At 31.5% G+C, this 12358-nt stretch overlaps 1 protein-coding gene across 5 annotated transcripts; it reads right to left on the bottom strand.

The window, feature by feature from the left end:
• Positions 1-4942: 4942 nt before the first annotated feature.
• Positions 4943-12158, bottom strand: LOC124827378 (U-box domain-containing protein kinase family protein). Of its 5 annotated transcripts, none has more exons than XM_047300421.2 (10): positions 11920-12158; positions 11230-11503; positions 10609-10730; positions 10414-10535; positions 9621-9725; positions 8419-8851; positions 8095-8235; positions 7105-7632; positions 5959-6723; positions 4943-5357 (listed from the first exon to the last, which is right to left on the bottom strand). In XM_047300421.2, exons 2-10 carry the CDS (start codon positions 11471-11473, stop codon positions 5175-5177), a joined length of 2643 nt encoding a protein of 880 aa, XP_047156377.2. In that variant the 5' UTR covers positions 11474-11503; positions 11920-12158; the 3' UTR covers positions 4943-5174. The 5 variants fall into 5 exon arrangements, with proteins under 5 accessions (XP_047156377.2, XP_047156378.2, XP_087969245.1 ...); XM_047300422.2 differs by having other exon boundaries at positions 11230-11474; XM_088113119.1 differs by having other exon boundaries at positions 11230-12158.
• Positions 12159-12358: the final 200 nt, after the last annotated feature.

The following is a 12358-nucleotide window of genomic DNA, read 5'->3' as shown; positions in this document are numbered from 1 at the left end:
ACTCATTTACTTTCATAATATTCTTAAGATACAACTAACATGAAAAACTATGATTTAATGAATGTATTTCATAGGAAAATTTAATTATTCATTTTTAGTACAATTTTTATTTTTTAATTGTATTATATTTAGTAAAGTTGTAGTTTTTAATAAAAAACATATTGAGTTTAATATCATTCGTATGAACCACTTTCGGTAAATACTTTAATTATAAAATTTGAAACTTTATCAAAATTTTAATTTATCTTTTAAAGTTCTAAAGTCTTTTTATTTTCTAGAGAAAGGTCTAAAGTTGATAATGGAATTTAAAATTAACTGTCAAATATGCCAACCACTATGGAGACTCATTCATATCAATTTGACTAATCTACATAGTACATCTAAAATTAATCTTTCTGAAAGGAATGTGTTAATTTTTTAAGAATTAAAAGAGTACGTTAATTTTAAAAAATAAATAGTAATTCTACATTTATATATTTTTATTATTTAGTCATAATTAATCATACATTTACTAATTTTATTGTTTTATACAAACAGGAGATAATATAATGTTTTAAAACCTTTTTAAAGTTAATACGAGTTCCTTAATGATAAGAAACTTATTTATTTGATCATTAGGATATGACTTAATATTTCTTATTATACAGGTATCATTACTTAACAAATTTTAAATAAGAAAAATATATTATACATTTATTTCTATCATCAGTAAACAATTAAAACTCTCTAACTCTGAAATAAAATTCACGCTCACAAAAAATAATGCAATCAAACAACACTATATTTTAAATGTTAGAATTAATCCTAATTTTAATTCACATTTTACATAAATTTTGGAATGTTGGTTCTTATATCTTCATGATAAAATTATAATTAGTTAAAAAATAAAAAAAAAAACTACATTTGTTAAAAATAATTTAGTAATAAATCATATTAAACATTGATCTAGTTTGAAAAGATAGAAAAACGAGGGTAAATGTACCAAAAAAATAGAATAAATATAAATAGTGGTTTAGGTGTGTGTAGAAGAAAAGAAAGAAATTTCCACCATCGAAGAAAAATGTGCAAAAGTGAAATAAAGTTTATTATATATTATGTTATAAAAAATAAGATAAAATAAGTTATTTTTAAATAAATATTACTATGAATTTTGATATCTAAATATTGAGATTTCAAAGTTTATCATTTGTTATTGCATAAAAAATTATTAAAAAGAAAAAATAAAATATTAAACAGTGGAAACTTTTATAGTGGAATTTTAACAGCTTTAAGTTATTTGCATATTATGAGGAGACAGAGTTTATCGTAAAGTGGATTCTGCAACATAACTACTGGTTCCCTTCTTTAGTGTTGGATGTCATCATTGTACATCTACATTCTTCTTTTCTCTCTTTTTTTTTCACTTCCTATCAATAACACAAAATATATAACTAATATTTTTAGTTTAGTTATAAAATTCAAAATTTAAATGCACCATATTAAGCAGTCAATATCACTGTCTGCATAATTCGATATTCACTCCAATCATACTTCTATCAACAAAAACATAATTGCACGATTCAAGTTGGGAAGATATTTTCATTTTAATCATTAAGTTCAAAAAGATAAATTATCTATCTTATTATCTTAAATAATTTGTATTTATAGATTTTGGATAGATTTAAGATTATTCACACATTAATCATGGTATAATGAATATATATATTATGTTTTTCAATAAACTAATATTTATCATGTCTAATTATTATTTAAGAGTGACTGTCCGATCTATGTAGTACAATCGTTTAATCACTTATCTTGTTAACGTTTTTGATTGTATCGACCGTTTGATTCTAAATTGACCGATATATAACATGAAAAAAGTGTTTTATATGTCACACTACTATTCATTAAATTTTATTTTGTATCATTCATTTCTACTTTAGGTGTGAAGTCTATTTTTATGGATTTTATAATGCTTGAATAAATTACTTTAGTGGAACTGAAAGATTAAATTAATAGGTAGGTAAGTAAGCAAATTAAGCACCAGCAATAAAAAATAGGATAAGTTGCGCATGTGTAACACTTCTCAATTATATAACTAAAATATAAATACAAGTATACATTATTAGGAGAGAGAATACATATTATTTTAAAACTTCAAATATTATATTCTCTAAAAAAATATCACTCTAACTTATAACTATTCATCATATATTGGGATTATATTCATATCGTTATAATGTATATGAATATTGATGAATTCTCATTTAACGATACATTATTTCATGATTAAATGTAAGGTGTTTTTTTTTTAAGAAAAAAAGTTGTAAATCATCATAAATAAGTTTAAATTGTAAATCATCATAACGATACACTGTATTAACAAATTCGGACAACATGAAAAAATGTTAATTTTTTATTGAATGTTGCTTTTACTTACATATACAATTTATATGTTAAACATATAAGTTGTATAATATTCTGATGATGTTTATGTATATTAAGTTTATACAAATTCTTTTTTTTTCTGAAGAAGATGCAGCTTTTTAGGGATATTCCGTTTTAATTCTTCACGACTGTATTAGAATGTTTGAATCCAACAATATATATATAATAAAGATCTCATATATTATTATTTTGTTGAAAAGAAGATTCAATGAACCAATATTTTAATCCCCCACTACGAATATTATATTATATATATAACTACCATACCTTTATTCAGCTTTCAATCCCAACGAAAAAGTGAAACCATAACTTATGTGTCAATTTATAAAGGTTTTCCCAAATAGAAAATTATATCCGAAAAAATAGTGACTCAGTGGGTTTTCTTTTTATATTATCTTTTTTCTTAATTCAACAATTAAGAAAACGATTATACTATCCGGACCAATGGTCACTTTTAAACAATAATTAAATTTCATAAAGATTAGTTTACCCAAAATTTATAAATATAAATTTTAAATATAAATAATTAAATTTATTATGCATTAACGGCTGAATTTTGTCAAATATTTAACATCATAATACTCAAAACTTAGTATCAAAACAATCTCAATCTCATACCGAAAAAGTAACTATACATATTATCAAATTAACGTTCAATATGTTAACTTAAAAAAAATACTCAAATAATAAAATGTTTAATAGAAATGAAAAATAACCCTATTTTTCCTTCAAAATTCAACAACCAATATGTTAACTTTATTCTTCTATCTTTGTGCTTTGTGCAAAATCATTGTTTCTTCTTTTAATAAAGTCACACTTTAACAAGAATAACAAGAATCAAGTTGAATTTATCCATAGACATCCTTAAATGTTTTTCTTCTCTTCAGGAAGAACTAGTATGCATGATCGTGCACCTTTTCAAGTTACAATGAATGAGAAAGAAAGAAAAAGAAGTATAATTAGTTGAACCAAACCTTTTCTTGAAATTCCAACTTTTGGTCTCTTTTGGAATGCATTGAAAAAGGACACAAAACGTTAATACTCAATGCATGAATCTCTTATGCATGAAAAGTGAACCCACGCCTCTAACAAGTTACATTTTTCACATAACTTCATCTCTTGGATATAATAATTGTCTTATAATAACAGTTCGTAATAATTTCAAATCAAAAACCCTAAATTCAAGAAACTAAGCATAAATCATATATTAATGATGGCGATAAATATGCTTAGAAATGTGTTAAAATTTGTTGTTTTTGGTCAATAGTTTATATTCGAGAATATTGATAAATATATTGAAAGTGTTGACTAGAAGTTCTAGGAAGTGAGTAAAGTCACATAATAGGTTGGCCCATGGCCCATCATATTAAGCCCATTTTGACAGAAAATGCATAACTCACAATACTAAAACATGGTTGATTTTAAGTGCTACCACGTATATCAACGAGAATAAGAATATTTTTCAAACAATGTAGCTAGGATTTTTTTTTTATTTGGCGTCAACAAAAGTTGTTTTTCTATTGACGTTTTTAGAGTAGTTTTTTATTAATGTATTTTAAGGTTTTTTAATTACTAGATGTTTAATATCAAAATAATGTTATTTAATAGTAATTTAAATATCCTATTTAAACAAAAAATAATAATAAATTCAAATTAGTTTATTTAAACAAAATAATTAAAAAGATAAAAACATTTAAAAAGTTTAGTGCATTTAAATTTTTTGAAAATGGTGAATTTTCCTATCCATTCAATTGACATTGAGATCAGAGACCAAAAGTATGTCTCTGGAGAAAATCTTGTTGGAGTGAAATGGTATGGTAGGACCGGTGTTGACAAAGTATCTCTCGTTTAACGAAACCAAAGACACACACCTCAAATATTGGACCACTAACGATAAAACAACTTCTGACAATATATTCATATGTTCTCGATTGTCTTCAAAAGTCAGATTACGTGCTCAAATTATGCAGAAAACACAGACATTTAAAATGGTTTTATGCGTAGCAGTCAACTGTAAACTTTCACATAAAATTGTCCTTTAACATGTAGTTAAATGTTTCATTTTCAAGTAATACGTGTAGAAGATCATTTGTTTAGAAAAACCAATCTCTTGAAATAAATTATAGTATACGATGCCCATTTGAAATTGGTTCTGCACATGATTATTGTAAGTTGGTATGTTATTCTGAAGGATTAAGTATCTTTCAATAAGAGTTTAACTAAATACAACCTGTAGTAAAGTTCACTTTGAAACTAAAGTTAAAACAAGGTTATGAGCTAATTTAATAACATAAATCAGATCCATTTGAGTTTCTCTTTCAAACATTCCCTTTTTTAATCTCTTTTCACTGTGTTACTATTTGCTTCAGATAAGTCCATACAGAAAAGAATAACCAACCACATCATGGCCATTTCAGATTCTCATATTAAGTTATATAACACTGTTGCTGCTATCAAGTTTGGACAAATCTTCACATGACTCACAATTTCCTTATATAAAACTAACCAAAAGTAAAGATAATCACACAAAGAACCGTTCTGATATATATCTTATATAATGTGTACTGTACAACTATTGTAGGATAATCATGTCGATATCTGACCTATACAAGAGGATAGGTATAAAGTGTGATTGAAGAACCTGATACAAGCTAACAAAATGAAATGATAACTTTCTTTCCTAGAATGTCTACAAACAATAGATATACAGTTCAATTAAAATGGGAGGAAAATAATGCTCTTGATCAGTGGTTTTGAAGCCAGTCATGGATTGCAGAGCGAAGAGCACGATTGGGAACAAGATTGTGATGTGCAAGCTTACCATTAGTCATTGGTGAGTTGTCATTACCACCATCAAGCCATCCTCGTATAGCCTCAGCTTCATAAGTAAAACCATCTGCTGCTACATGTGGATCTCGCATGACTTCCTGTAAAGTAGGAACACATACAGGGAGGATTTTCTTAGATGGCAGCTTTATATTCAAAGATGTATCATTCCACTGATTGGAAGATATATTGAAGGAGAAGAAAATAAAGATATAAAGGGATTTGACTCTAAAGTGAGCAACTCAGTTTAGAAGGTAAAATAAGCAATCTCAGCCGTTAGAAAATTCAGTTGATATTTCAATACATCCATGATTTGTTTACACCACTGATTTTCTGATCATTGACTGAAACTACCTACTTTATACCATAAAATGAGTCCTAAACTTCAGAGGTGTCAAATCCTGAAAAGGGGCAACCCTGTGAAGCTGTTTTTCCAGCATTTTGAAGGCATGACCTCCAAGACAAAAGGCAGCAATCTTACTTTTGCGTCAAGCTTGGTGGCAAGTGAAGTAAAAATGTTACAGAATAAAGTAAATAAATAAAGAATAGGAAAATGCAAGCTTGAAATTTGGGTCCACTTTAAAATGAAATGAGAATTGGGATGAGTTTCATTTCCTTAGACAAGTGTTCATTGGGGCAGAGATTCTACAACGGCATAATCAAAAGCCTAAACTCAGAAAACAAAGGTAGACAGAAAGTTACCTGGAAGATTGGGCAAATAAAATATGACGGAGGTTGTGAAAGTCCTTCAGAACTTAGTCCAAAGGAGTTTGTGCCTCCCGAAGAAACTCTCATTGCATCAAGTATCCTCCAGACATCAGAATAAAGATCTGGACGGCTCTTTCGGTTCATATCACAACATCTCAAAGCCAAGCGAGCCAATTGTTCAGCCTGCACAAATGGCCAGTCTCCAGCCACAGGATCCAAAAGGGATTTCAACTTTCCAGTATCTAATGCATATTTCACTTCCTTTGTTATTCCCAAGGCTGGTCTCCCTGTCAATAATCTCAACAATACGATTCCAAATGAATAAACATCTGACTTCGGAGTAAGTTCCCCTGAGGCAAGAAACTCAGGATCCATGTAGACAAATGTTCCTTTTGGGTCAGTTTTCCAAAACTCTGTAGAATTGCTACTGGAACTCTCACAGTTCGATAATATACGACATATTCCAAAGTCACTAAGCTTGCTAATAAGGTTTGCATCAAGGAGAATGTTCGACGGTTTCAAGTCACCATGCACTATGCTGTGAGGTTTACTGGAATGGAGAAAGATGAGGGCAGAGCATAGTTCAGTAGCAACACGGATTCGAGTTTGCCACGATAATGGAGGGGTATTATCCTTGCAGGCAAGGCGATCTTCGAGGCTTCCATTGGGTAAATACTCATAGACAAGAGCCCATGCATCTGGGCAGGCTCCAATGAGTGTGATAAGATTGGGATGCCTTAGTTTGCTCAGCACATCAACCTGATACAAAACCGAAAGTGGGATAAAAAAAATATTCATTTTACAAAAATCTAGGTTATAAACCCTTCATTCATACCCTTAGAGACAATATTGATAATATATTATTATACCAAGAACCAAAAAACACAAGTTCCAAAAGAATATGCAAAACATGGGAGTTTGGATTTTAGGAGAACCTAAAAAATCTGTTACTATTTTGCTGCTAGCTCCACAGTTTTTTTTTTGTTCTTATATCAATGAAAGATCAGTTGAGGCCAACTTTATTTTATTCTTGGACTTTTACACAGGTGTTTTCAGAAGTTCTACATCCAGCACACAAAGATTTATCGATGATTAGAATAAGATGTTTTAGACTATCATATAAAAGTCAAGCCACCTTACCTCCTGTTGAAACTCCAAGGGTCCTTGCATGCTGTCAGAGTGCAATCTTTTTATAGCCACCTCAGTGTAACTCAAGACACCTTTAAATATACTTCCATATCCACCTTCACCAATTTTTAAGGATGGATTGAAGTTATCTGTTGCTTCTTTAATCTCTGAAAAGGAGAATTCTGAGAACAATTGAGGGACATGGGAGCTTGAGGTCTCTCCTTGCTTTTTCCTCAATTCTTCAGCCTCTCTCAAAGCATTATCACGCTGAATCTGCAATTCCTCTCGTTCATTCTTGTAGCTCTGTAACAGATCCACAGCAGATACAATCTTCTGCTCCAGCTCCTTTATGATAAGTTCAGATGATGCAATCTGACTCTCCAGAGATGCCTTCTGATCAAGGGCGAGGTGGAGTTCTTCCCTAACTTTGTCTCTCAGTCTCTTCGCATTCTCAAGTTCTTCTTTTTCTTTCCTAAGTTCTTCCTCTGCCAATTTCCTCAGGTTCAACTCCTCCGTATATAAGCTTTCAGAAGCTTTAGCCTATCAATTGGGCAGTTCAAACGTTGATAAGGATTAGAAGTGGTATCATGCTGCAACATTGGCCTATCACTAGATAATATAACTTAAAATGATTCCTACTGTTAGGAACCCAGATTAGAAAATAGAAGAAAGGAGAGATTGTATTTCTTGACCACAAAGGATATGGGAAAAGGAAGGATAACTCTCCTCCAAGGATTTCCCCTTTTACAGACAACAGGTGCTCAATTTACAGATTAACAAATTTGAATGAATATCCTCCCCCTGCAGTTCTATTTTTTGTTCAGTCATTACTTTAACTAACACTCTTTTGCCCAGTGTCCTAGCACCTATTCATTCAAATGATCATTAGCATTGATTAAGGTTGCTTCGTATGTGATCCTTTCTTGTTTAACTAGTGACTGATAAACATAATCATGTAAGTACTGAAGAAGTATAACAAGAACTCAACAACCAAATAACTACCTTGCGTATAGCTTCAAAGGCTTCTTTTTCAGCATTCCTACGTCTGACAGTTTCTTTATATGCAGTTAGTGAAGCATCCTCCGCTTCGGTCATAGCTTGTTGAAGCTGGTCGTAGATAGTATCATCTATTCCACCATCCTGCTAGTGTTCAATAAATTTTTCCAAAAATATCAGCATAAAGCTTGGTAATTAAAACTCTTTTCCTCGTTTACAATTTAGAAAGTAAAAATGCATCATCAATTGCAAACTTTACAATACAAAATATATGCACATGCTCTGTAATAGGCAGTCATTGCTGAAGAAGAAAATAACATTTGTGTATACCAGTGTACTAGGAGGAGATGAATGATGAAGATCCTCTATAACCAGCTGACTCATAGTCAACTCTAATGCATTCTCACTGCTTTCAGTAATTAATCCTGGGGTCAAAGCTAGATCAACTGCACTGTCAGAGGATATTGACAAGCCAGAAGGACTCATCATTGACAGCCTTTCTGATTCATCAGAACTTACTTCTGTACCCATCCTGTCACGTGGAGTTGAAAACCCTACAGTTTCTTCTGGAGAAGAAACAGCTGGAAAGCTTGCTAGATGTCCATCACTGGCAGACCTTACTCTGAGCGCATCATTGGTTAGATTTCCTCGGCGACCTTGCCCCAGTGTAACAGACTGTGATCTGAAAGTTCTCACAGAGTTTGGCACTTGCTGCACCAAAGGAGATGCAACCTCTACATTACCTTCATTCAAACTGTGATCCCTGAGTTAATATGTTACATCAGTAAATCAGTACCAGAAATTATCTAATCCATGTGCAAAGACATATTAGAGGGATAATTTTTGGCACATAATAAAATACAAGTTAGTTAAATCCAGAGTTGAAAAAAGAGTTAGAGCTTAACAACTCGGAAAAGAATATTAGGAATTGTACTTTGTTATTTGATAATTTTAATAGACTATATATACATGGAGAATGATCCTAATATTTATAGGCTATAGTTTTGCACAATTAAAATTGAAAAAAGGAAAGTAAATGACATGAAGAAGCTGGTGACGGTGACAATGGTGGCAATGAGTTCCAATGGCAATTAAAGTGTTGAATCTAAGTCCTGAATGCAATAAAGGTGCCATATACTGAATAGACGAATAAAATCAGCTGCAATGATGACCTCTAGGGTTTGAATGCGGAAGTGGAGTCCCTAGGATCGAAGCTCTTATACCATCTTGAAAAAGGAGACTAAGAATTGGATATTATTTATTATCTTCTGATAATGAGTACAAGCTACAGATCCGTCTGGGGAGATTCATCCTAACATTTATAAGCTACATGATTACAGTTAAAAATAAAAGAAATTAAACTACAAGGAAATAAATACAAAATAGAAACTGAAATAATGAAATGAGATAAAACTGTGCTTAAACATAGTATTCCCAGGACTGCAAACCTTCCTTCTTAATTATTTTATCTTTCATAAGCCACTATACACATGAATATGAAAACACATTAACCTTTTTCGGATTTCACATACCTTGTGTGTATAAGGTGCCCTTTGCAGATAAACTGTATGTGACAAGAAGCTGGAGCTTGCTTACACACATAGATGGCTTTCTTAGATCTAAGGTCCATCATTCTCCTGCAATGTCATGCAAATAAGCTAATCAAAACATAATATTTATTTCATAAAAACAAACAGATACAAAAATTGGGAAAAATTGTCAAAAGATATAACTAGTTGATTGTCAGAACAAACAAAAGAGAGCACAGTGTCTGTAAAATTACACGTGCATATGAATTGGTAAAGGAATATGATAGCTCCAGACACCCAAAAAAATTTGGGACAATACAATCAAAGTGGAGAGGTATAGATCCATCTAAAAAAGCCACTGAACTAGACAAAATAAAATTGGACGTACTTCTCCATAAGCATTTCTAGGAAAAGAAATAAGAAGAAATGAATAAGCTTCTCCATAAGCTAATTTGTAGAAGCTCTAACGTATATCTTCTCTAAATTCTTATTTCAAACTTGTGCATAAGTTAATTTTAGCCTGTGAAGAAGTTCGTTTCATTTTTTTTCTTTTTCTTTTTCTCTTCTAAACGTGCTTCTGGAGAAGCCTATCCAAACAATCATGATTCACTGAAAAAATCCACCCCAGAAAGTATGGCTGTTTGCATGCTGTCCACAAGTATAGCAATTTATTTATCATATTTATTACAAAAATAACCACTATACCATCTTCAATACTTTTTACATTATCAACATCAAATTTTGGGTAAAAATGAACAGAACATTGTGGTTGGAGGGAGGTTATTTGGTTTCTTACCTATTATAGTACTTATCTGATGCTGCTCCCATTACAAGCTTTCGGATGCCATGCTGAGATACAAGCTCTATAATTCCTTTTTCAATGCTATCCATTTCAATATGCAATTTTTCTGCTCGCACCTGTATCAGAAAGTTATTAGTGCATATTAAGAAACTTTCAAACTACACATGCTCATAGAATTACAATAGTTACCCCCATCCGTTGACAGATTTGAAGATATTCATCCAGAGTCCTATGCATGTCTTGCTTTTCTTCTTCCCAGTATGCTTGAACCTGCTCCTCTTTTAGTGCACTTGTAGGGAATTTACCTCCCACTATAAACAAGAACATGGATGTTTTAGACCATGATCATGTATGAATGAAAATACAGCAGGGCAGAGAGAATTTACAACAGTTACCATGCATTAAACTCAAAACTGTTTCCTGATAATAACTACACCAGTAATAAACCAATACAACAAATGGTCAATTTGACACCTGCCGCTCAACAACATCTTCAAGTTCAAACTTTAAAACTTAAAAAAAAAATGGAACATATTGATCTTATAACTAGATTTCTGAGGTTGGCCTGATTATTTTATGAGCCTTATTTGGTTCTAATTTCAAATCACCTTATCATTTATAACTGGCAATAGTGAGTGCAATTTAAAGTGAAGCTCCCAACTTTAGCAGGGTCATATCAATTGTAATCCAAACAGTTACCATGACCCCAAGCTGAGTTAGTAAAGCTGATAGAAAGTTCTATGATAAAGAATCAATAAATTTAAGAAATCAAAGAACAAATACATATAGAGAAACATAGTATATACATACATAGGGGGATCATTGTTGCACGAACATGAACATAAAGAATGCAAATCCTCTTTCCTTCGGAGTGTTGTATTGCCCATATCAGATTTGATCTGCTCTCCTTCACTTCTTTTGCCACAGCAACATAGATTGGCTGATCAACCACACCTGGATTAGGCTCCTCCAAAATTTCCCCACTAGCATCAGAAGGTGACCTCACAGAACCCATCCTTTGTGATGTTGCAAGCACAGGACTCACCACTGCCATCCTAGGAGATGCAGTAATACAGTTGAACCACTAAAAAATAAATAAATAACTCAACTTTTTGTCTCTTTCTCCCAAAAAATCTCTCTCTCTCAACAATTCGTTATTATCTCTGAATAATACACAAATACCCCCACCCCAACTACCAAACCCAAAAATTAATGATCAACCACTCTCTCTCTCTCTTTCTCCCAAGAAAAAGTTCAACTTTCTCCCAACAAAATTGGTAATTATCTCTGTATTTCTCACCACCATAACATACCCAAAAATTAATCTTCAGAATCTCTTAAACCCAACAAAAATTCTTTCTCTAGGACTCATAAAACCCAACAACATATCGAAATTTTCTCCAAAGTGTGCAATTTTGCAAATAAGATGCTCAAGAAAACGTTCACCTAATAACAAAGAGACAGAAAAGAAAAACAAAACACAACAAAACAAAAATTAACCTTAACCCCTTGTCTCTATCACCAACACCATTCACAGATTCTCACAGAAACTCATTGTCGTGGGAAAGGCAAATCGTGAAAATGATATAAAGGAGAAGGTTTTGATGGTGGTGTTGAGAATTTGCGAAAATATGACAGCAAGGTCTCTCTCACTCCTCACCTTGAGAACATATGAATAGCATGAAAAGTGTAACCTTGAGTTACCCTTCTCAAAATCATTGTGGTATAGCTTACAAACTGAATAAGCTCTCTAAGTTAATAAAGAAAGTTCTCAAGACAGATGTAAAGAGAATGTGTGGTGTTGACTTTAAATTACTTAGTAGATAAATTATAAGAAAATGCCACACATACCACCAATTTATTAGGTGCAACTGTAAGGAACTGAAAATTGAAAAGAAAAAAAAAAGACAAATTTAGATGTTATATAATATTTCATGAA

This window comes from Vigna umbellata, chromosome 4 (genome assembly GCF_029865625.1).
Source record: "Vigna umbellata cultivar VRB3 chromosome 4, Vumbellata_1.0, whole genome shotgun sequence".
NCBI classification, from domain to species: Eukaryota; Viridiplantae; Streptophyta; class Magnoliopsida; order Fabales; family Fabaceae; genus Vigna; species Vigna umbellata.
The sequence above is the reverse complement of the archived record's forward strand: the minus strand, read 5'-3'. Positions and strand labels throughout refer to the sequence as shown.